This window comes from Lepus europaeus, chromosome 5 (assembly GCF_033115175.1).
Source record: "Lepus europaeus isolate LE1 chromosome 5, mLepTim1.pri, whole genome shotgun sequence".
Lineage (NCBI taxonomy): Eukaryota > Metazoa > Chordata > Mammalia > Lagomorpha > Leporidae > Lepus > Lepus europaeus.
Window position 1 is genome coordinate 54,395,209 of NC_084831.1, and position 25,511 is coordinate 54,420,719.

A 25,511-nucleotide genomic window follows, 5' to 3' on the forward strand; every position below is an offset into this window, starting at 1 on the left:
GTGTATAAAGGGATCTTAGGGCCGGCGCCACAGCTCAATAAGCTAATCCTCCGCCTGCGGCGCCGGCACACCAGGTTCTAGTCCCGGTCGGGGTGCCAGATTCTGTCCTGGTTGCCCCTCTTCCAGTCCAGCTCTCTACTGTGGCCCGGGAGTGCAGTGGAGGATGGCCCAAGTGCTTGGGCCCTGCACCCGCATGGGAGACCAAGAGAAGCACCTGGCTCCTGCCTTTGGATCAGCACAGTGCGCCGGCTGCAGCACGCCTGCCGCAGTGGCCATTGGAGGGTGAACCAACGGCAAAAGGAAGACCTTTCTCTCTGTCTCTCTCACTGTCCACTCTGCCTGTCAAAAAGAAAAAAAAGGAAAAAAAAAGAGATATTAGAAACTTCATGGAAAACACATTATAAAAACAAAACGTGGATTTCAACTTTTTGGAACAAAATAAACTTATATTTTAGTTACATTTGTCCACAACCACAAACTACTTGAAGTATGCTTATGTCTCTTCCTTAGACTACTCTGTACTGTGGTTTTCTCTTAGTTTCCAATCCCTTCTATCTTCTATCTGTCAGAGATAGCACATAACTTCTGCTTCACCGCAAGCACCTCTTTTCTCTTGCATTTACCAGTACAGATAATGGATAATATCCAGCATAAAAGAAAAAATATAAGCTTTAGAATCTGATGCCCCTGGTTCCACTCCTGGCCATCCCGCTTTCTGGCTTATGGGACCTCAGAGAAGTTCATTAACAACTCTGAGCCTGAGCTACCTTAGCTGTTGAAACTTTAAATGAGATGACTGTGAACTGGCCAATAAAATGCCCAGCACATAGTGAATATCCCTAAATGTTAATTCCCTTTCCCACTTGCCTGAACAACTCCATAATCAGAATTAAATAGCAAATACCATGATTCAGAAGTTACTATGTTTGACAACTAACTTCTTTATTAAGACTTCTGGGGGGGCCAGCGCCGTGGCTCAACAGGCTAATCCTCCACCTTGCGGCGCGGGCACACCGGGTTCTAGTCCCAGTCGGGGCACCGATCCTGTCCCGGTTGCTCCTCTTCCTGTCCAGCTCTCTGCTATGGCCCGGGAGTGCAGTGGAGGATGGCCCAAGTCCTTGGGCCCTGCACTCCATGGGAGACCAGGAGAAGCACCTGGCTCCTGGCTTTGGATCAGCGCGGTGCGCCAGCCGCAGCAGCCATTGGAGGGTGAACCAATGGCAAAGGAAGACCTTTCTCTTTGTCTCTCTCTCTCACTGTCCACTCTGCCTATCAAAAATAAAAAAAAAATAAATAAAAAATAAAAAAGACTTCTGGGGATGGCACTGTGGCATAGTGGGTTAAGCCACCACCTGCAGTGCCGGCATCCCATATGGGTGCCAATTCAAGTCCCAGCTGCTCCACTTCCGATCCAGCTCTCTGCTATGGCCTGGGAAAGCAGTACAAGATGGCTCACGTCGTTGGGCCCCTGCACCCACATGGGAGACCCGGAAGAAGCTCCTGGTTTCTGGCTTCGTATCAGTGCAGCTCTAGCTGTTGTGGCCAAATGGGGAGTGAACCAGCGGATAGAAGACCCCCCCCCTCTGTGTAACTCTCACTTTCAAATAAATAAATAAATCTTAAAAAAAAAAAAAGATTTCTGATTACAGGTTTCCAACATATTTGCCCAAAGACTTATCTACAAAGGAACAATATTCTTTAATAATTTCTAAAATCTGGATACTAGAATACTTATCAAAATTGAAACTTCATAAAAACAGCTCTTCTACATAAAGGGCAACAGACTGTGCTTTTTATTAGGTTACAATAAAACTAAAAAGCATGTCAGCACTATCCCCCAGAGTGATACTTAACACTATATTAAGCCCAGTGAAATAATCAGCAGCCAGGAGGGCAAACTATAAGCAATGGAGACATCAATTTTGAAAGTGCTATTTAGCTAAACAGATTACTTCATTTGTGAAAAACTAGAGTCAAAACAGAATTCACCACTACTTTAGTCATTATATCTCTTTTAAAAAAAATAAGAGAAGGCCAGAAAAATCCTTCTTCATTATGAAAATCAACAAAGGAAAGGTAGCTTATCTTCTTATTCTGTCTTGATACTTCAAACACAATCCATTAAGAAAATAAATTTTGTAGTAGAACAAAACATTATTTTTCCCCCCTAGGTAGTGAAAATCAATTTATGATTTATTTTATTTCATCCTTTTATTATTTATATTATCCAAATATTCTATAAAGCATGTATTGCTCTTATTTCCATGAAACAACATATTTTAAAATATGATGGCTATAATATGAATATAAATTTTTAACAATGAGCTAGCTAATCTAGAAAAACTTCAGATGTTCACTCTTATGTCACAATCATTTTCCTTGTTACTTTTTTGGCACCAAACAACATAAAACAAAACATTATTTTTTATAAATATTTACCTGATTGGATATACAAGTCAAGGACCTGTAAATATTTAGTTGGTTAACAAGGACAGAGATCTTTTAGAAGCTTGATCTAGAAAATGAGTTTTTCAATTTAATGTAACCATCTAAGTTTCACTAAGTTGAGATTACTTTTAAGAAAGATAAATTATTAATTAATATTTACTCATGATTCCTACAGAATTAAACTAAAAATAATTAACATCATATGCTATTACTTCTTAATGGCTTATGATAACATAAGAATACTATTCCCACAAACCTAATATTTTATGAGGAAAGTAAATAAAAGTAATTGTGGAACTCCTAAGGAGAAAATATCTATACATAAAAATTCCTTTGCTTGTTCAGCTATCATGTTTAAACAAATTCTGATATTATAATTATTATTCATCTACCTAATTCATTCATAAATCCTACTAGGTATTCTCAAATATTACAATACACATGTAACTTACTTTCTGTTCACAATTGCCCAGTCTTCTGTATAACTTCTTATACAATCTCTAACATGTGGATCCATTTCACTATTTTAAAAAAGAAAATATATTTGTAAAATTAGACAGGAAAGTAGACGTTTGTGAATCTAGTTGCTGCAATTCTTGTTCTAACAAGAAATAACATCATAGCAAAAAGAATATCAATAAAATAATAGAAGGTAGCCTTTCTATATTTACACTAAAACCTAAAACAGGTAATATCGCTTTACCTTTCTTCAGGCACAGCTGAAACAAGGGTTCTGCAGTCCCGAGGACTATAAACAACTTCAAGATCATCGGGAGGAAATTCAATCAAGTCCCGCAGAGGCCCAGAATCCGCAGCTAACGGATGAGTAAGGAGGTAATCTTCCAAATCCACTGGATCCACTGCTTCAGTAAGGGGCACCTTTATAAAGGAGGGGTGGACAGTGGGAGGGAGGGTGTGCAGAAAGGAATAAGCGAATGTAAGAATTTTAAAAACTTAAAGAAAATTTATTACTTTTCAAAAGGTACTATGTTTTTAACTGAATAAGTTCTTTCTAAATTTTTTTTAAGATTTATTTATTTATTTGAAAGTGAGAGTTACAAAGAGGCAAAAGCACAGAGAAAGAGATAGAGGTCTTCGATCCGCTGGTTCACTCCTCATATGGCCACAACGGCCAGAGCTGTGCCAATCTGAAGCCAGGAGCCAGGAGCTTCTTCCAGGTCTCCCATATGGGTGCAGGGGCACAAGGGCTTGGACCATCTTCCACTGCTTTCCCAGGCCATAGCAGAGAGCTGTATCAGAAATGGAGCAGCCAGGACTTGAACTGGCGCCCATATGGGATGCCAGCATTGCAGGTAGTGGCTTTACCCACTAAGCCACAGTGCTAGATCCCTACATTTTTAACAAATATTCATCCAGATGCACTGAGGAAACCAGAGTATTGGCCTTTTTGAACTTCTTTATGCTTTTGGACATAATCTCTCCAACCTTCTTGCTTAGACTTTTCCCTTCTCACATAAAAATAGCAATAATGATTAACAGTTCTGTTATACTTCACAGTTTAACATACTCATTGGAAAGACTCTTTTTTTTCTGTTTTATATCTTTGGAATCTTCATTGGTAAGCTTCTAAACAGACCTTTTACTTTATTTATTTATCTTGTTGACTATTGTGGTAAAAATATAACCAGACTGGTAGGCTAAAACTGGTGCTCCCAAAGCTTTCCACATCATAGAACCTGTTCTCTGTATACTACCTTATATGGAAAAAATAAATCAAAGAGTCTTTGCAGAGACTAAAGACCTTAATTGGGGACATTTCCCTGGATTATCTGGACAGGCGCTGAAGCTAATCACATAAAGAGTCAGAGGGATATTTGGTACATACAGAGATGAAAGGCAGATGAAGATGGAACAGAGATTTGAAGATTCTTGCCTTAAAGATAGAACTGATGTAGCTGTCAGTCAGTGAATGCCAGAACCACCAGAATCTAGAAGAGGCAAGAAATTGGGAGCATTCCCTGAAGGGAGCATGACCTTGCCACAACCTTGCTAAAACAAATAAATACAACTTCTTTAAAAAAAAAAGGGCTAAAATGGTAAATTTTATATTTTGTATTTTTACCACTATATATGAGAGTATCACCCAAAATGTTCATGAAAAATGTATATTACAAAAAGCCGCATGGATTTCAATTTTGTTTACACCAAAATAAACTTATCTTTCTAAAATTTTTTATTTATTTCAAAGCCAGAGTGAGAGGGAGAGGGAGAGAGAGAGGGAAGAGAGGATGAAAGAAGGAGGGAGAGAGGGAGGGAGGAGGGAGGAAGAGAGAAAGAGAGAGAGAAAGGAGAGGAGAGGAGAAGAGAGGGGAGGGGAGGGGAGGGAGGGGAAAGAAGCGATCTTCCATTCGCTGGTTCACTCCCCAAATGGTCACAGCAGCCAAAGCTGAGCCAGGCCAAAGCCAGGAGTCAAGAACCCCATCCAGGTTTCCCACATGCATGGCAGGGAGTCAAGTGCTTGAGTCATCACTGGCTGTTTCCCAAGTGAACTAGCAGGGAGTTGGGTAAGAACCAGTGTAGCCAGGACTCAAATTGGCACTCCCAACATGGAATGCATATATCCCAAGAAGCAGCTTAACCCACTGTACTAGAAAACCCATCCAAACTTATCTTTTAAATGTTTTCCCATGAATTTTTTGAGATGCCCATGTATATTATATCTGTATTATTTTTTACTTTTTTTATACTCATTTATTTATTTGAAAGGTAAAGCTAAAAAGAAAAGTGGAGGGGGGAAGTCCTCCATCCACTGGTTCACTCCCCAAATGGCCATCAACAACCAGAGCTGGGTTAGGCTGAAGCCAGGAGCCAGGAGTTTCTTCCAGGTCTCCTACGTGGGTGCAGGGGTCCAAACACTTGGGCCCTCTTCTGCTGCTTTCCCAGGTGCATTGGCAGGGAGCTGGACTGAAAGAGGAACAGCCAAGACATGAACTGGCACCCATATAGGATGCATGTACTACAGGTGGACATTTAACCCTGTACACCATAGCGCTAGACTCATTATATATGAGCTATATGTTCTATATTTGTGAAATTTTAGTAAAATTTTTAAAATATTTCTAATTCAATCTTTCTCGGGTATTATTTCTGGGCAGTACACATATCAAGATTCAAAATGTCACACATGAATACTTAATAAAAATCACAAAATCTGGGAGATCCTTATATTTAAATAATTCCAATTGAGCCTTTCCACAAAGGATAATAAATCATATTAACAGGAAGTGTTAGGTAGGGGAGGAAGATATGATACTCCCTTAAGAACACTTTCTCACTGACATTACAGACAACTTTGCTTTCAAAAGTTACACATAAGGCCACTGGTGTAGTGTTAGCTTAACTTTCATAAAGGAAACAAATTTATTTTTCTACAACTGTCTCTGCAGAGACAGCTCATCAGAGTCAGCTGCCTGGGTTAGTTTTGGGCTATCAGGATCAGCTGCTCACAACTACATTAAATTATTTCCCAAGAGTTAATATTCCAAGGCAGGTAAAGCTGCCACATACAATGCTGGCATCCCATGTGGGTGCCGTCTCGAGTCCTGGCTGCTCCACTTTCCACCCAGCTCCCTGCTAACGTGCCTGGGAAAGCAGGAGGGGGAGGGTCCCTGTGATACAGCAGGTAAAGACATTGCCTGCAGCCGGCATCCCATCTAGGCACCAGTTCATGTCCAGGCTGCTCAAATTCCCATCTAGCTCCTTGCAAATTCTCCTGGAAAAGCAGCAAAAGATGGCCCAAGTCCTTGCACTCCTGCATCCTGGGTCCTGGCTTCAGCATAGTGAAGCCCAGCCAATGCAGCCATTTGGGGAATGAACCAGTAGATGGAAGATTTCCTCTCTCTCTCTCTCTCTCTGTAACTCTTTCAAATAAATAAGTATATCTTACAAAAAAAAAAAAAAAAAGAAGCAAGCAACGGAACATGGCCCAAGTACTTGGTCCCCTGTCTCCCATGTGGAGACCAAGATAGAGTTCCTAGCTCCTGACTTCAGTCTGGCCCAGCCCTGACTGTTGTGGCCTTTGGGAAGTAAGCCAGCAGACAGAAGAGCTCTTTCTAATTCAAATTTTCTCCCTCTGTCACTCTGCCTTTCGAATAAATAAAATAAATCTTTAAGAAGAAAAAACTCAAGTTATCTAGGGTCAAATTCATTTACAAATCTCATCTAGATAAACCAGCAGTAGATATTTATGTGACAATAAAGGAAATTAAACATGCACTGAATAGATGAAACCAAGAAATTAGTGTTAATTTCGCTAAATGTGATAACAGCGCTGCAACTAAATAAGAAAATGTCAATGTGTATTCTAGTCTTTCCACCACAGTTTAGGTTTAAAGAATCTCACAATTTGAAAAAAGAACACAAGAAGAAAAATGGAAATCAACAAGCACTGACAACCTTTTGAAGAGATTTTGTTGCAAAGATGAACAAAGAAATGTTGGAAGTTAGAGAACACAGGAAAAAATAGAGCAGAAAAGCAAGATTTTTTTTCAAATGGAGAAACAACAGGATAGTTGAATACGCATAAGAAAGATCCAGGAAATAAAGGGGAAATGATACAAAAGAAAAGGGAGCATTACTAAAATACTACACTTGAGAAATTGAGGAAAGCTGAGAACTAATGAACAAATGGGAAGCAACCGGTGAATAGGTCGACTATATTGGTACAAATAACAGGTGGACATATATATGCCGGGAGTATGCTGATACTGTCTTCTGATTGCTTCAATTCTCAGGGAGCAAAGTCATCCTAAGAATGAAGACGGAGAAGAGTTATTAAGGGGTAAAGGAGATAGATAGTAGGAGGTGTGAAATAAATCAAATAAAACATACGGAGAATGAAACCATTAGGAAAATTGAATACATGCCTGGCAATATAATACTAAAGCCTTCCTGAGTTTGTGATCATAAATTTAAGCTGACACCAATCAACATGACTGTCCACTTTGCTCCTGTCACATTTAGCTGCAGAGACACGAATTTAAATAGCAACGAGATTGTGTAAAGTGGTAACAGGTTAAGGAAGTCAAGGGTAAATGCAGGGAAGTAATTATAATGATCCACAAATAAGTTTAGTTGGGAGAGAAAACAGGACATCAAGGAGTGAGAGAGTAAAAAGTTTCTGAGTGTGTGGATTCTGGGTCCTGATGGAGGGACAGTTGGATCAGGGTAGCAGAACAAGAGAATGAGAAAGGAGGTAGAGAATGAGAAGCATAAGACCTAGGTTATATAGGGTTTATATTATTCATAATTACTAAATCTAGAGTCTGATTATGAGCTTTAAGTAGCTGAGATGTGGTTCAGGATAAAGGGATAATATTATTAGAGGAAAGAAGTTTAAGACATTGAGAACACATTTGAAGGGCCATCTCTGTGTACATTAAAATTGTCCAAATAGCTATACATAGTAAAATTTCTCCAATTAGCACATCATTGTTATTAAAAGTAAGCTTCAAAGGCCAGCACCACAGCTCACTAGGCTAATCCTCCGCCTGGGGTGCCCGGTACCCCAGGTTCTAGTCTCTAGTTGGGGCACCAGGTTCTGTCCCAGTTGCTTCTCTTCCAGTCTAGCTCTCTGCTGTGGCCCGAGAGTGCAGTGGAGGATGGCCCAAGAGCTTGGGCCCTGCATCCGCATGGGAGACCAGGAGGAGGCACCTGGCTTCTGGCTTCGGATCGGCACAGCGTGCAGGCTGTGGCGGCCATTTGGGAGGTGAACCAATGGAAAAGGAAGACCTTTCTCTCTATCTCTCTCTCTCACTGTCTAATTCTGCCTGTCAAAAAATAAATAAGCATTATAAACATGTCATTACAAGTCAAACTGCTGGTTCCCAGTGTGCTTTGTGTAGTCAATAATTGGTATATTTTGAAAGCTAAATGTTAATGTATAACTTCACTCTTTTTTTTACAGTTTATTTATTTTTATTTATTTGAAAGACAGTGAGACAGAGATCTTTCATCTCTGGTTCACTCCCTAAATTTTCACAACAGCCAGGGCTAGGCCAGGCTGAAGCCAGGAGCCTGGAAATCCACGCAAATCTCTCACGTAGGTGGAAGGAAACTAAGCACCTGCTCCATTATCTGTTGCCTCCCAGAATGTACACTAGCAAGAAGCTGCATTGCAAGTGAAGTAGCTGCGACTGGAACTAGGTACTCTGCTATGGGATGCAGACACCCTAAGGAGCAACTTACCCCCTGTACTGCTGTGCCACAAAACTCACCCCCAGTCTATCATTTTTACTTCCTGTTTTAGTTTTCCACAGCATTTGAAAAAAAAAAAAAAAAAAAGACCTCTAGACAAATGGCAGCAGGATTTTAATTCATATAACTAATATAATTAATGAGTTTTCATCAAAACAAATGACTCTCATTCTAGTTTCTTTAATAGAATATTTATTGGGCCAGCATCATGGCATAGTGGGTAAAGCTGCCACCTGCAATGCCAGCTTCCTATACAGGCACCAGTTTGAGTACTAGCTGTTCCACCTCCCAACCATCTCCCTGCTAATGTGCCTGGGAAAGCAGTGGAAGATGACCCTAGTGCTTGGGCCTCTGCCACCAACGTGGGAAATCAGGTGAAGCTCCTGGCCTCTGGCTTCAGACTTGCCCAACCTTGAATTGTTGTAGCCATTTAGGGAGTGAACCAGCAGTTGGAAGAGCTATCTTTCTCCATAACTCTACCTTTCAAATAAATAAATGTTTTTAAAAATAGAGTATTTACTTCTCTTATCTAGTACCTAACTTACAGCAATGATTCAATAAGCACATATTCCTGGGGCTGGCATCATGGCATAGGGGGTAAAGCTGCCACCTGCAATGCCAGCATCCCATTTGGGTGCCAGTTTGAGTCCCAGCTCCACTTCCAGTCTCAGCTCCACTCCCAGTCAGCTCCCTGCTAATGGCCTGGGAAAGCAGAGGAAGATGGTCCAAGTATTTGGGCCTCTGTTACCCATGTAGGAGACCTAGATGAAGCTCCTGGCTCCTGGCTTTGGCCTAGATCAACCCTGGCCCTGCAGTTATCTGGAAAGTGAATCAGTAGATGAAACATCTATCTCTATCCCTCTCTCTCCCACTCTCTCTCTTCCCACACCACGACTTTCAAATGAATAATCTTTACTAACAAAATACATATTCCTTTCGACTGAAGGGGACAGATTATATTACAAACCCATATAATTCCACATATTTCCTTCAGAGCTCCTTTCTAGAATATACGCCTAAATTTCCAGATTATACATCACCTTGGGTTTGTGAATTTCTAAATGTAAAATCCCAGGTTTTATTAGATCCTGAATGTAAATTTCAGAGCTGACCAGGAAGCCAATCCTTCTCCAACGTCCTACAACACCCTCTCCCAACGCAGACTTTAAGGAACTGTGAGGTAACACCAAGTAAGGCTGTGAGGCTACTGATGGAACCAATCCTCTGGCTCCTGTCTTTCCCCTACTCTGCTCAGTAACATCATATACATATTTTAAATATGCTACTTACTGTGGTGTGATGGGATATATTGCCAACAATGTTGAGGTTTTTGAGCAGTTGGGGAGAGCCACTATATTGTCCAGAGATCTGTTTCCTAACTTCTGCTGCCACCGTTCTATAACAAAGAAAGCAAATACATTACTAATATTAAAAAAAACTTGAATTAAATGCTAATTTGAAGAACAATAAAATCTAAGTACATCAATAAAGCTATAAATTCATAAAATACTTCAAGAAATATTTTTCTAGCTTATAATTACATTAGAGTACCTTAATAATGCTGAAGGCTAAGAATGACAGCTAATTCATATAAGGTATTTCTTTAATATGACAATTTAGGGAAATACTTTGACCTATGATAGAACTAGTAACTACAAAAAGATGTATAACTTAAAATTTATATACTTGGGCTGACATTATAGCAAGTTAAGTTGCCACCTGTGACATCACAACCTGTATCAGCCCCAGTTCAAGTCCTGGCTGCTCCACTTCCCATCCAGCTTCCTGCTAATGCACTGGGAAAGCAGCAAAAGATGGCCCAACTCTTTTTTTTTTTTTTTTTTTTAAGATTTATTTTATTTATTTGAAAGAGTTACAGAGAGAGGTAGAGACAGAGGGGGAGGTCTTCCATCTGCTGGTTCACTCTCCAGATGGCTGCAACGGCCGAAGCTGTGCCAATCCGAAGCCAGGAGCCAGGAGCTTATTCCAGGTCTCCCACACAGGTGCAGGGGCCCAAGGACTTGGCCATCTTCTACTGCTTTCCCAGGCCATAGCAGAGAGCTGGATTGGAAGAGGAGCAGCCGGGACTAGAACCGGTGCCCATTTCGGATGCCGGCGCTTCAGGCCAGGGCTTTAACCTGCTGTTAAAGTGGGTCCCATGATGGCCCAACTCTTTGGGCCCCTGCCACCTACATGGAGACCCTTATGGAGTCCAGGCTCCTGGCTTCGGCCTGGTCCAGCCCCAGGCTATTGCAGCCATGTGGGCAGTGAACCAATGGATAGAAGATCGACCTCTCTCTCTCGCTCTCTAGCTATCTCGCTCTCCCTCTGTAACTCTGCCTTTCAAATAAATAAATACATCTTTAAAAAAAAAAAAAGAAGAAGAAAGAAAAGGCTATAGGTACTATACTATACAATTCCAACCATATCACGTTCTGGAAAAGGCAAAATATGGAGATGTAAAAATAGTAGTTGTCACAGGCCAGTGGGAGTAGGGCAAGGGAGAGATGAATAAACAGAACGCAGCGGATGTTTAGGGGATGTGTGCTCCACTTCCCAGAGCCATTCCTGCTCACGTGTATCCAGCAAGGCAGCAAGTGATGGCTCAAATACTTGGGTCCCTGCAACTCACAGGGAAGACTCAGACTGAATTCCAGGCCCTGGCTCCAGCCTGGCCCAGTTCTAGCTATTGTGGGCATTTGGGAGTAAACCAGCAGTTGGGAGACCTCTGTCTCTCTGCCTTTCAAATAAATTAAATAAATGCTTTTTTAAAAAAGGAAGGAAAGCATTCACACAGACCATTCACCATAGGATATTAGCAATAACAACAAAGGACCTACATGGCAGTTATGTTGTATTTAATCTTCCCCTAACCCACTCCATTTAGCTATGAATTCCAGAATGACCCAAGAAATAACGCCAATATAGGCCTGCCTCTTTCATTTCTAATCATTCTTCATGCGACAAGAAGTAAAGCCTGAATATGGTTGACTAAGGAGAATTCAGAATAAAATTTCCCTTTAAGAGTATTTACTTATACTACTTCTATAAAGTCACAAGGAGTAACTGCAATGTGATATGGCATGTAAGAGAATAAGAACTCTTGGAAATACTACTATAAGTTGAGTTCCCTGAGACAATTACACATTCAAGGAAATGGAGTTTCTCTGGGGCTCATTCAGACTGACAGCAGACCAGCCGGTGAAAAACTAGAACAGCCTTGCCCTGCTGACATGAGTCTGATTTCAGTGGTAGGAAAGCCCAATATTTATATACATTCCCTTTGATAAAAAAAAAAAAAAAAAGAGAGAGAGAGAGAGAGAGAATGTTGCAAGCCAGAATTCTCTGTAATAGTCATAATGCAATTATCACCTAGAAAAATATAAGCAACTTCAAAGTCTGTGGAAAACGGAATTAAAGCTGGTGCCACGGCTCAATAGGCTAATACTCCGCCTGCGGCGCTGGCACACTGGGTTCTAATCCTGGTCGGGGCGCCGGATTCTGTCCCGGTTGCTCCTCTTCCAGGCCAGCTCTCTGCTATGGCCCGGGAAGGCAGTGGAGGATGGCCCAAGTGCTTGGGCCCTGCACCCGCATGGGAGACCAGGAGAAGCACCTGGCTCCTGGCTTCGGATCAGCGTTGTGCGCCAGCCACAGCGGCCATTGGAGGGTGAACCAACGGAAAAGGAAGACCTTTCTCTCTGTCTCTCTCACTGTCCACTCTGCCTGTCAAAAAAAATGGAATTAAAAGTAAATTTATTTTGGTGCAAAGTATTTTTGAAATCCATGCAGTTTTTTCATAATATACATTTTCCATAAACTTTATTTTGAAGATCCCTCATATGCATGGATTTCAAAATTCTTCACATCAAAATAAACTTATCACAAGCAAGTTTCAAGGACACCACTCAAAGGAAAAAAGTGGCTCCAGAAAAGGGGGGAAAATAGGTTCAGGTCCCAAAGGTGGTGGCAATGCAATAAAGTTCAAATACACTGTGTGTGAAAACCATGGCAAAATCATGAAAGCCATGGTAGAATTAAAGTCTGGAACGAAATTCAATGAAGTGGCTGCACAATATAGTGAAGATAAAGCCAGGCAAGGGGGCCACTTGCACTGGATGACCAGAGGGCCCATGGTGGGACCATTTCAAGAATCAGTATTTGCCTTGCCTGTCAGTGGGATGGATAAGTCTGTGTTCACAGACCCACCAGGTAAGATGAAATTTGGACATCATATTATTATGGTTGAAGGGAGAAAATAAAATCATACAAATATAGGCTGGTGCTGTGGTGTAGCAGGTTAAAGCCCTGGTCTGCAGCACAGGCATCCCATATGGGCACCAGTTTGACACCCGGCTGCTTCACTCTCAATCCAGTTTTCAACTATGGCCTGGGAGAGCAGTAGATGATGGTCCGAGTGCTTGGGCCCCTGCACTGGTGTGGGAGACCCGGAAGAAGTTCCTGGCTCCTGGTTTCGGATCAGCTCAGCTCTGGCCATTGCAGTCATTTGGGGAGTAAACCAGTGGATGGAATACCTCTCTCTCTCTCTCTCTAGCTCTACCTCTCTCTGTAACTCTGTCTTTCAAATAAATAAAATTTTAAAAAAATTAAATCATATGAATAAAAACACACTTATCTTTTTTCTTATTTATATTTTATTTATTTGAAAGTCAGAGTTACAGAGAGACAGGCAGAGATACAGAGGTCTTCCACCATCCTTGAATGGCTGCAACAGCCAGGGCTGGGCCAGGCCAAAGCTAGTAGCCTAGAGCTTCTTCTAGGTCTCCCACGTGGTACAGGGACCTAAGGACTTGGCTATCCTCTGCTGCTTCCCCAGGTGCATTAGCAGAGAGCTGGATCAGAAGTGGAGCAGCTAGGGCTCCAACCAGCACCCATATGGATGGCCGGCATTATAGGCAGAGGCTTAACCTATTACACCTCAATGCTGGCCCCAAAACTTATCTTTTAATTACATTTTCTACAAACTTTCTGAAGTATCCTTTCACTGGGGGGAGGGAGAATACAGTGAAGTACCAAGAATTTGGATCCTCATGTTTGGCATACTCCCTCTTCAGAACTACCTCTACAATATCCTTGGGCCATCCTCTACTGCTTTTCCCAGGTCATTAACAGAGAGCCTGATCCAAAGAGGAGCAGCCAGGACATGAACCAGCATGCATATGGGATGCTGGCACCGCAGGCAGCTACTTTACCTGCTATGCCACAGCACCAGCACCTGCAATATTCTTTAGGAATTAACAAAGACAAGAAAAATTTCACCTCTGTGCTGGGATTTAGCCAAATGGTTAAGAGGCCCACATGCCATATTGGAGTCCTTGAGCTCCATACCAGGTGACAGATTCTGAATCCAGATTGTGGGAGTCAGCATAGATAATGCTGACTGTGGAAGTCTGCAGTGATAGCTCAGGTTCCAGTCATTACAGGAGTAAACAATGAATAGGCTCATTCTTGCTCTCTCTCTCTCTCTCTCTCTCTCTCTATATATATATATATATATATATATATAAATTTTTAGTTAAAAGAAAAAGAGCCTTTCCAACTTGGGCCCTACAAGATGGCTCCCACTTCTTTGGGGTGGCGAGAAGAAGAGTTGTTCTGCCATCAAGGAAGTGGTGACCTGAGAACACACCATCAGTATTCACAAGGGCATCTATGAGCTGGCTTCAAGAGAAGTGCCCTCCAGATATGTGCACTGATACCAGGCTCAACAAAGCTGTCCGAACCACAGGAATCAGTCACGTCCCACACCATATCCGTAAAACTGTCCAGTAAACATAATGAGGATGAAGATTCTCCAAACAAGCTCTACACTTTGGTTACCTATGTACCTGTCACCACTTTCAAAAATCCAGAGAGTCAACGTAGAGAACTGACTGATGATTAAAGTTATAAAACTGCTAAAAAAAGGGCTGGAGCTGTGGTGTAGTATGCTAAGCCTCCGCCTACAGCGTCAGCATTCCACATGGGCACTGGTTCAAGTCCCAGCTGCTCCGCTTCTGATCCAGCTCTCTGCTGTGGCCTGGGAAAGCAGGAAAAGATGGCCCAAGAGTCCTCGGGCCCCTACACCCATGTGGGAGACCCGGAAGAAGCTTCTGGCTCCTGGCTTTGGATTGGTGCAGCTCTGGCTTTTGAGGCCTCTGGGAGTGAACCAGCAGATGGAAGACCCCCCCCCCCCGTCTCTGTAACTCTGCCTTTCAAATAAATAAATCAATCTTTAAAATAAATAAATCTATCTTAAAAAAAAAAAAAAGACCACTGCCCTCTAAGATTAAAAAAAAAAAAAAAAGTCTCTGATTCTTGTAGCCTTTTTCCATCAAGAACTATCTTGCAGATCCACATGAACTATATCTCAATCACAGCATCTATCAAATTGTTTTGAAATTTGTTACATATCTCCTTGTAAAGAACTAAACAGTTAAAAGGTAGGTCCTCATTTTACTTACCTTTGCACTCTCAACAGAATGTCTAAATGTGTTTATAAATGTTTATAGAGCTGAAGAGGGGGAAATGGGACCAGAAGACATTCTTAATTCTTTCCCCCAAAAAGTAACTTAAAAAGAATGCTAGAATGGAGCAACAGATGGGAGCTCCTTGAGTGCAGGAATCACAGCTCACTAATCCTACATTCTTAACACCTAAAACTACAGTGGGGAGAGAGACATGGAAAGATAGGGTTTAGAGTAATGAGAGACAGAAAGGAAGACAGGTAGGGAACAAGAGTGAGTTTAGAGACTATCCAGCCTAAGAACTTTCAAAATGCTTTTCAGAGTAAACAAACATACAAGTGCTGTTGGTTTCTCATCAATCAGAAAGAGAAGAGAAAAGAAGGCCTTTTTATCTATTACTGTCAAACAGGTAAACATTTGCTGGGGGAAAATACCTCTGCAGAAGGGTCTAAAGTATAATCTTTTCTTTAAGAGCCTAGTTGACATTTTTATCTCATTTGTTTACTGGTAAGGTAAAAAAAATACTACTTGTGAAACACAATGCTCTCCTACTGAATGGTAAATTATTATTTATTTATTTATTTTTTTGGACAGGCAGAGTTAGACAGTGAGAGAGAGAGACAGAGAGAAAGGTTTTCCTTCCGTTGGTTCACCCCTCAAATGGCTGCTATGGTCAGCACGCTGCACCGATCTGAAGCCAGGAGCCAGGTACTTCTCCTGGTCTCCCATGCAGGTGCAGGGGCCCAAGCACTCGGGCCATCCTCCACTGCCCTCCCAGGCCACAGCAGAGAGCTGGACTGGAAGAGGGGCAACTGGGACTAGAACCCAGGGTACCGGCGCCGCAGGCAGAAGATTAGCCAAGTGAGCCACAGTGCCGGCCGAAATTCTTTTTTAAAACAATTTTTTTTACAATACATGTAATTTGTTTATTTAGCTCAAAACAGTCTCTAATATAACTTTGGCATTTCTATACAGGATTAGTTCCAGAATTCCTTTCAAACTCCACTATTATGTAAATAAAGTGACCATAAAAAGAAGAGGAAGATTTTCCAAAATGGAGAAAAGCCTAAAAAATGACTGATACAACAAAAAAATTCTATATAATAAAATAAATGAATATGTACATGGTTCTAAGTAATTCAAACTTTACAAAGAGGTACATCTCTCAACCATTTCTAATCCCCAAATGTAAGCAGTAAATATTTTCTTGAGTATTCTTCAAGAAAAAGATGGATACACAAGAACATCAGTATGTAGGTAGAAAATCCTTATTTTGTAAAGTCTTTAGATGACATCATATAATAATCTTTTCTTGATACCCTATACTATATACTTAATACTAAGGTCTTTCAAAAAGTTCATAGTAAATGGAATTAAAGATAAATTACGGCTGGCGCCGCTGTAGCTCAATAGGCTAATGCTCCGCCTGCGGCACCGGCACACCAGGTTCTAGTCCCGGTCGGGGCACCGATCCTGTCCCGGTTGCCCCTCTTCCAGGCCAGCTCTCTGCTATGGCCCCGGAGTGCAGTGGAGGATGGCCCAAGTGCTTGGGCCCTGCACCCCATGGGAGACCAGGAGAAGCACCTGACTCCTGGCTTTGGATCAGCATGGTGCGCCGGCCGCGGCAGCCATTGAGGGGTGAACCAACGGAAAAGGAAGACCTTTCTCTTTGTCTCTCTCTCTCACTGTCCACTCTGCCTGTCAAAAAAAATAAATAAATAAAGGTAAATTACAAAAAAAAAAATTGTTGAGGGGTTGGTGTTTGGCACCAGTTAAGATGCTATTTGGACATCTACATTCCATAACAGAGTACCCGGGTAAGAGTCATGGCTCTGCTCCTGATTCCGGCTTCCTCTGGGAGACAGCAGATGATGGCTCAAGTACATGGGTCCCTGCCACCCACATGAGCGATCCAGACTGAGGTCCAGTCCCCTGGCCTTAACCTAACCCAACCTTAGCTGTTCCATGTATTTAAGGCATAAACTAGCTCTGCCTCCCTGTCTCTCTTTCTCCTTTCAAATAAATAAAAATAATTTTTAAAAAAAGAATGAAGAATTTGTATAAAAAAATTTGAAATCTATGCACTTTTTTCACAATACCCATTTTCCATGAATGTTTTAAAAATCCCTCTATATCTTGAAAATCTTTTCAGCACCAAGTGTAAAGCCATATATTGTGCAATGTATTACACTTGTTACACTCATTTAATCTTCAGAAAAACCCTATGAAATGGGAACTGTTTTAGGATACTGAAGCGTTAAGAGGTAACAGTCACAAACTAATAATAAATAGAGTTAAGATTTGAACATAGAGACTCCACTTTTTAAAAAATTTTTATTATTTATTTGAGATGCAAAGAGACACAGAGATAGCAGGCACACACTCCATCTGCTGGTACACTCCCCAAATGTTTCCAAAGGTGAAAATGGGGGTTGGGCTGAAGCCAGTAGTCCACAAGCCAGGTACTCAAACTAGGTCTCCCACAAGGTGGCAGGAGCCTAACTAGCTGAGTTACCACTGCTGCTTACCAGGGTGTGCATGAGCAGAAAGGTGGAGAGAAGACTGTTCTTAACCACTGCTCTACTTTTTATCTGCGAGAGTCCTTGGTGTGGATAAACTGGAACATACTTCTGTGTAACCAATCTCTACTGGCAGGCATCTAAGCTATTCTAGTTTTGCAAAGGTTACCACTGGAATGTAAGCTCCGGAAGGACAGAGGCTTTTGTCTGAAAGGAGAATTATGGGTGATTTTTCAATTCTCTTTTGGGCCTTACGCATTCCCAAGTCTTGTTTTTCAAATTTTTTAAATTTATTTGTTTTCAATTTAGTTGAAAGGCAGAAGGTGGGAGAGAGAGAGGGAGGGAGGGAGGGAGGGAGGGAGGGAGGGAGGGAGGGAGGGAGGCAAAGAGGGACAGAAAGATCTTTCATCTGCTGGTTGGTTCACTCCCTAAATGCCTACAAGAAAAGGGTGGGGAAGCGAGGGAGGGAGGGAATAGAAGAAAGAGTGCACATACTTCCATTCACTGGTTCTCTCCACAAATCCCCACAACAGCCAGGACTGGGCCAAGCCAAAGTTAGGAGCCAGGAACTCAACTTACCCAAGTAAGTTGCCATGATCACGTTACCTTTGCAGGGTTGGCACATGAGCAGGAAGCTGGGTAGGGAGAGCAGGAGCTAAGCACTCACATATAGGCTGTGAGAGTCTCGTGTGCCTCCTTAACCACTGCACCAAATACCTACCCTAGTATTTCCAACTGTCTTCAGGAACATACACTATTTTATAACCAGAGGGTGAAACAGATATTTTTAGATAAATTTCAAAAATCAAATAATTTGCCCAAGCTTATATTCAGATCCATAAAGCTCCTAAGGCCTCTTTCTGAAATAAGGGGTAAGCCCCAGCTTTATCCACTAGGAAGTGGCAGAAAAACATACAGGACAATGGAACTGGTTCACATTAGTTAGCCATTGCCTAACCTAACCTCAAGGATACCTGCATCTAGATCATCCCCTCCTAATAACGTATTAGCATAGTAAAAACTACTGCCTCTCAAATCTTGACAGTTTATAATTGCTATGACAATCTAAGGAAGTGACCATGTAAGGAGGAAAAAAAAAAAGAGTTGGATTCCTAATTCCTAAAAGTTGTTGCCCTTTTTTCAGAAATAGGGTGACTATTCCATCCAGATATTAACATACAGTTGTCAAACCCACAAAGAGGTCTGAAACAATACACAGGCCTGCTGCTCTGTCTGTGGAGTAGCATGCTCTTTGTTGCTTTCTTTAATAAAACCCTATAGCTTTTGCTTTGCTTGCTTATGGCTGATTTCCATCTCTTGCCAAAGCCAAGGACCTGCAAGGCTCTGGGGGCCCATATTCGGGTCCCTACCTTTCCAATATAATTTCCATGGCAGCAAGTTTCCAAAGAGAAATTATTCTAGCCATAGCTCATATTAATGATTTCTCTATTTTTGAAAACCTAGCCCATGTAGTCAGTGAAAGACATCTAGTGAAAATGCTTGTGTATATGCTAACCCATTGATAAGAACACTATAATCCCTGACCTTCATTATGATCTGTCTCCTGTCTTTACTGGATGGCTAAATAAAACTCAGATCTCAGGCACTATCTTTCTGTCACTCATAAGTTAACTTCTATTAAAATCATTAGGAACACAGAGCACTGGACCATAGTAACCACTAATAGCACAAGAAAACTAAAACATGCACATTGGTACGTGAACCAAAAGAACAAAAACAGTCCTTCTAAATACTATGGGGAATTTCAAAAAAATTCATGTAAAACAATTAAAAGATAAGTTTATGGGAAGGCATTTGGCCTAGGAGTTAAGGCACCCACATCTCATTTGGGAGTTCCTAGGTTCAATACCCAGCTCCACTTTGGACTCCAGCTTTCTGCTGATGCAAACTCTGATGGCTCAAGTGACTGGTTTCCTACCATCCATGTAGGAGACCTAAATTGAGTTCCTGGCTTTGGCCCCAGTCAGGGTTTATTGAGGACATTTGGGGAGGGAACCAATGGATAACAGCGTGAGCTATAACCTCCCCGCCCACCGCCGCCCAGCCCCACTTGCTCTGTTGCTCTCTCTGCCACTCAATTAAAAACAAATTAAAAACAGGTGAAACAAATACATGGTTTTTAAAAAGATAAATTTATTTTGGTGCAACAGCTTTGAAACCCATGTATACTTGTATACTTTAAGACACAGCTCCTTTTCTGGAGAAGTGCATAAACAAAGATATTAGATGCTTCATGAACCCCATCTGACACTATTTTGGGATAACACTTAAGTTAAAGATTTAGAAAGCACTGTAATAAGTAGACATGTCTGTCTCCAACACTGCGATCTACAGAATTTCACCATTATCTCAATTTCCTCCACTAAAATATGTTAATAATATTGCTCCCTATTTTATCAAACAAACTATAACTACAGAAAAATTCAAACATTTAGCTTTCAAAGTATTATCGCTGACCTGATAATCACAATTTAAAAGAACGAGGAGGAAAAAAATATCCACTGTAAAAATTTAATCCTCCCAAAGATAAATCTATCTTTAATTCTACCCTATTGAATAAAAATAAAGCTGGAGTCTTCTTATCCACAATGTACAAATTATATCTTGGTATAAACTGCACATAATTAGTTGCTAAATCCTGTTTATTGTCACTCTAAAATACTTCTGAAATCTTGGTATTCTTCTTCCCTTCCTACAGCATCTACTGACAAACAACATCATATTTAATGTTGCAAATCTGAATGTTTCCCTCCTTATATCAGAAAGCAAGCAAGGATGACTGCCTTCACCACTTCTATGCGACACTATCCTGAAGGTCCCAGCCAGTGCCATAGGAAGGGGGAAGGAAAGAGGGAAGAAATGAAAGGCATTCAAGTTGGAAAGGAGGAAATAAAACTGTCTCTAATCGCAGACAAAATCATCTTGGACATATAACACTCAAAGGAACCCACAAAAAACTACTGGAATTAATAAACACATTCAACAAAGTTAGAAGATACAAGTTAAGAGTTCAAAAATCAATTTATTTCTATATTCTAGCAACGAATAAAGCAAATTTTAATTGCATTCATGACATCAAAAAAAAATTAGAAATAATGTAACAAAAGGAGTATAAGACTTATACACTGAAAACTTCAAAACACTGCTGAGAGAAATTAAGTAGGAACTAAGGAAATAAAAAGACACTCCATTTCCATGGACTGGAAGACTCAATATTGTTTAGATGACAATTCTCCCCAAACTGACCTGTGGGTTAAACACAATCGCTATCAAAATTGCAAGAGGATTTTACAGAAACTGGCAAATTCTATATTGATATTGACTCTGAAATGTATATGGAAATATACAAAATATCTAGGATAGCCATAATAACTTTGAAAAAATTAAAAGTTGGAGGACCCACACTTAATATTTTTCAAAATTTACCAGAAAGAACCAATAATTACAACAGTATGGTACTGCTGTAAGGACAAACATATAGATCAATGAAACAGAATTAAGTGCCAAAAGATAAACACATTTATGGTTAACTGCTTTTTAGTTGTACATATTTAAATAGATACATATATACAATGTATAACAATCCAATCAGGATTAGCATTTTCATCTCCCTAAACATTTACCATTTCCTTGTATTCAAAACTTTCAGACTCCTCTCTTCTTGTTCTTTAGAAGACAGATTATAAGTTGCTGTGAATTATAGTCACCCTAGCATTAGAAATTATTCAGTCAATGTAACTGTATTTTGGTACCTATTATCCCTCTATCTGTCCTCCACTGTTGCCAGCCTCTAGTAACCACTATTCTACTCTCCACTGCTATGGAATCAACTTTTTTAGCTTCCACGGATGAGGAAATACATGCATGATTTGTCTTTCTGTGCCTGACTTACTCATTTAACAATATCTTCCAGTACTATCCATGTTGCCATGAGTAACAGGATCTCACTCTATTTTATGGCTAATATTCCATTGTGTATAAATATTATATTGCCTTTATTCATTCATCCATGATGGACACCTCAACTGACTCCATACCTTAGCTACTGTAAAGTGTTACAATAAACAAAGAGAGTGCAGATATCTCCTTGATAGACTGACTTCATTTTCATTGCATATATGTCCTGTGGGGGGGATTTCAGTTTTCTGAGGAACTATCATATTGTTTTCTTTAATGGTTGTACTAATTTACATTCCCACCAACAGTATGTCAGAGTTCCCCTTCCTCTGCATCCTCACCAGCATGTGTAATTTTTTATATTGTTAATTATATCTGTCCCAACTACAGTGAGATGGTATTACGGTCAACTGATTTTTGACAAAGGTACAAGGAAAACTCAATGGCTCAAGGATAGTCTTTTCACCAGAGTGTTGAAACAACTAAACATCCACATACAAACTGTAGCTTTAAACCCTTATCTTACACACACACACAAATAAATGCAAAGTGGAACATAAACTAAAATACAAGAACTAAAACATTTAACATTTTTTGGAAGAAAACCTTTATGATCAAGAATTCAGGAAAGTCTTATCTACAACATGAAAATGACAGTAAAAGAAAAATATTGATGAATTGGACTTCATCAAAATTAAAAACAGTCACCATTAAGAAAATGAAAAGCCAAGCCAGACAGGGAGGGGGAAAAAGACATAAAGATTTTATTTATTTAGTTGAAATACAGAGTGAGAGAGAAAGTCAGAGAGAGACAGAGAGAGAAAAAGAGAGTATCTTCCATCCACTGGTTCACTCACCAAATGGCACCAACAATAAGGGTTGGGCCAGGCCAAGGCAAGAGCTAGGAATTCCATCTGGATTTCCCACATGAATGGCAGGGACTTAAGCAATTGGGACATCTTCTGTTGCCTTCCCAGGAGTGTTGGCATGGAGCTGAATTGGAAGCCAAGACTTGGACTGGCACTATAATAGAGGATTCCAGCATCCCAAGCGGTGGCTTAACATGCTGTACCACACACAATGCCAGTCCCAGAAAATATTTTTAAATCAAAAAGCACTTGCATGTAGCCCATAATTATGTGTAATTTTAAAATGAACTATTTAAAATTTATATCTGGAACATACTGAGAATTCTAACTCAAAAGCAAGTTAATAAAACAATTTTAAAAACTGAAAAAGGCCGGCGCCGTGGCTCAATAGGCTAATCCTCCGCCTGCGGTGCTGGCACACTGGGTTCAAGTTCCGGTTGGGGCACCGGATTCTGTCCTGGTTGCTCCTCTTCCAGTCCAGCTCTCTGCTGTGGCCCGGGAAGGCAGTGGAGGATGGCCCAGGTCCTTGGGCCCTGCACCCGCATGGGAGACCAGGAGAAGCACCTGGCTCCTGGCTTCGGATCAGCACAATGCAGTGGCCGCAGCGCGCCACCGGAGTGGCCATTGTGGGGTTAACCAATGGAAAAGGAAGACCTTTCTCTCTGTCTCTCTCTCTCACTGTCTACTCTGCCTGTCAAAAAAAAAAAAATTTTTTTTTGAGCAAAAGATTTTAAAAAATTTTAAAGATTTTTAAAAAATGAGCAAAAGATCTGAACTGATATTTCACCAAAGAAGATGTAGTGTGAATGGCCAATACACACATGAAAAGTATTAGGGAAATGCAAAATAAAAATCACAGGGAAATACCACTTCACACTCATTAGAATGTCTATAATCAAAAAGCGTGAGCAAGCATGTGGAGAAATTAGAATCCTCACGCACTGTTAGCAGGAATGTAAAATGGATCACTGTGGAACAGTCTGACAGTTTCTCAGTTTAACATATAAACCAGCTCTACAAAAATTGACAAGTTTTGAAAGAAAGATTGTACATAAATGTCCACAGTGGCAATTTTACAACAGCCAAAGGACAGAAACTAAATGTTCATCAACTAAGGTTGGCACTGTGGCATAATGGGTAAAGCCGATGCCTGCAGTACCAGCATCCCATATGGGCGCCAGTTGAAGTCCCGGTTGCTCCACTTCTGATCCAGCTCTCTGCTACGGCCTGGGAAAGCAGCAGAAGATGGCCCAAGTCTGTGGGCCCCTGCACCCGCATGGGATACCCAGAAGAAGCTCCTGGCTCCTGGCTTCAGATCAGCACAGCCAACTGGGGAGTGAACCAGCAGATGGAAGACCTCTCTCTATCTATGACTCTCCTCTCTCTGTGTAACTCTTTCAAATGACATAAATAAATCTTAAATAAGTAAATAAATGTTCATCAACCAATGAATGTGCTACATGCAACAGAATACAAGTATTATCCAGCCATAAGGAGTGATATGCTGAGTCACATTCTATATGAATGAACCATAAAAAGATTATGCTAAGTGGAAGAAGCCAGACACAAAACATCACCTTTCCATCACTGTACTAACATGAAATGTTCAGAAAAAGCAAATCTAAAGAGAGACAGAGGGCAGATTAATGGTTGTCTGCATCTTGGGGGCTGAAATAGGGAGTACTATAAGCTGGCATCAGAGAAATTTTGGGGGGATGGAAATACTCTAATATTGGATTGTGGGTGATGTTTCCTAATTAAAAATTCACTAAAAATTATTTAATTATACACTTGAACTAATTTTCTGGCATGTAAATTATACCTCATTAAAACTGTTTTTTAAAAAAAAAAATCGTGGAGGGCCATTGCTGTGGTATAGCAGGTTAAGCTGCCTGCAGTGCCAGCATCCCGTATGGGTGCCTGCTCGAATCCTGGCTGCTCTACTTCCAATCCAGCTCTCTGTTATGACCCGGGAAAGCACTGAAAGAAGACCCAAGTGCTTGGGCCCCTGGACCTACGTGGGAGACCCAGAAAAAGCTCCTGGTTCCTGGCTCCTGGCTCCTGGCTTTGGCCTGGCCTAGCCCTGGTGATTGTAGCCACTTGCAGAGTGAATCAGCAGATGGAAGACCTCTCTCTGTCTCTCCTCTCTCTCTCTCTCTCTGTAACACTGCCTCTAAAATAAATAAATATTTAAAAAGAAATAAACAAAAAAGATCCTTAGCATAGCATAGCTGGAACTGCTCCAGGAAGATAAGGAAACAAAACTGCGTCTTAGAGAAAGCATGATTGTGACAGGAAGGAGAGCTGCAGCGGAGTTACAGAGAACGTTCTGAACCCTGAGCGCTCATATCACCATCCCTGCATTTTAAGTAAACATTACAAAAACCATTAAATGGTTGATATGAGTGAACAAGTTAGATTTTTCTGGTGTCATGACTACAGATGCAGACTAAGGCATAAGAAGAAAAGAACAATCAAAAATAAGCAGGGGCAGGTGCTGTGGTACAGTGGGTAAAGCCACCACTCGGGAGGCCTGCATCTCATACTGCAGTGCCAGTTCCAGTCCGTTATTTTGCTTCCAACCCAGTTTCCTATAGTGCATCCTGTGAGGCAGCAGATGATGGCTCAAATGTGCGGGCCCCTGCCACTCATGTGGGAAACCCAGATGGAGTTCTAGGCTCCTGGCTTCAGCCTGGCCCAGCCCTAACTATTGTGGGTATTTGAGAAGTGAACCAGTGGATGGAAGATCTATCTATCTTTCTCTCTATCATTATCACCATGCTTTTCAAGTAGATGAAAATGACAAACATTTTTTTAAAAATCAAAAATAAAAATTAAATAATAAAAAAAATTAAAAACCAGGGGCCAGTGCTGTGGTGTAGCGGGTTAAGGCACCGCCTTCAATGCAGCATCCCATAGGAGCACTGGTTTAAGTCCTGGCAGCTCCACTTCCTATCCAGCTCCCTGCTGATGGCCTGGGAAAGCAGCAGAGGATGGCCCAAGGGCTTGGTCCCCTGTACCCACACAGAAGACCTGGAGGAAGTTCCTGTCTCCTGGCTTCATCCTGGCTCAACCAT

General features: G+C 41.1%; 1 protein-coding gene across 2 annotated transcripts in view; it reads right to left on the minus strand.

The window, feature by feature from the left end:
- Window positions 1-25,511, minus strand: part of DOCK7 (dedicator of cytokinesis 7) — a 248,232-nt gene that overhangs the window by 208,019 nt on the left and 14,702 nt on the right. For both annotated transcript variants that reach the window (XM_062191451.1, XM_062191452.1), the window contains exons 2-4: window positions 9,955-10,060; window positions 3,152-3,327; window positions 2,901-2,969 (exon numbers count right to left, since the gene is read on the minus strand). In XM_062191451.1, the coding sequence (XP_062047435.1) occupies window positions 2,901-2,969; window positions 3,152-3,327; window positions 9,955-10,060 (351 nt within the window). The remainder of the gene's footprint in view (window positions 1-2,900; window positions 2,970-3,151; window positions 3,328-9,954; window positions 10,061-25,511) is intronic.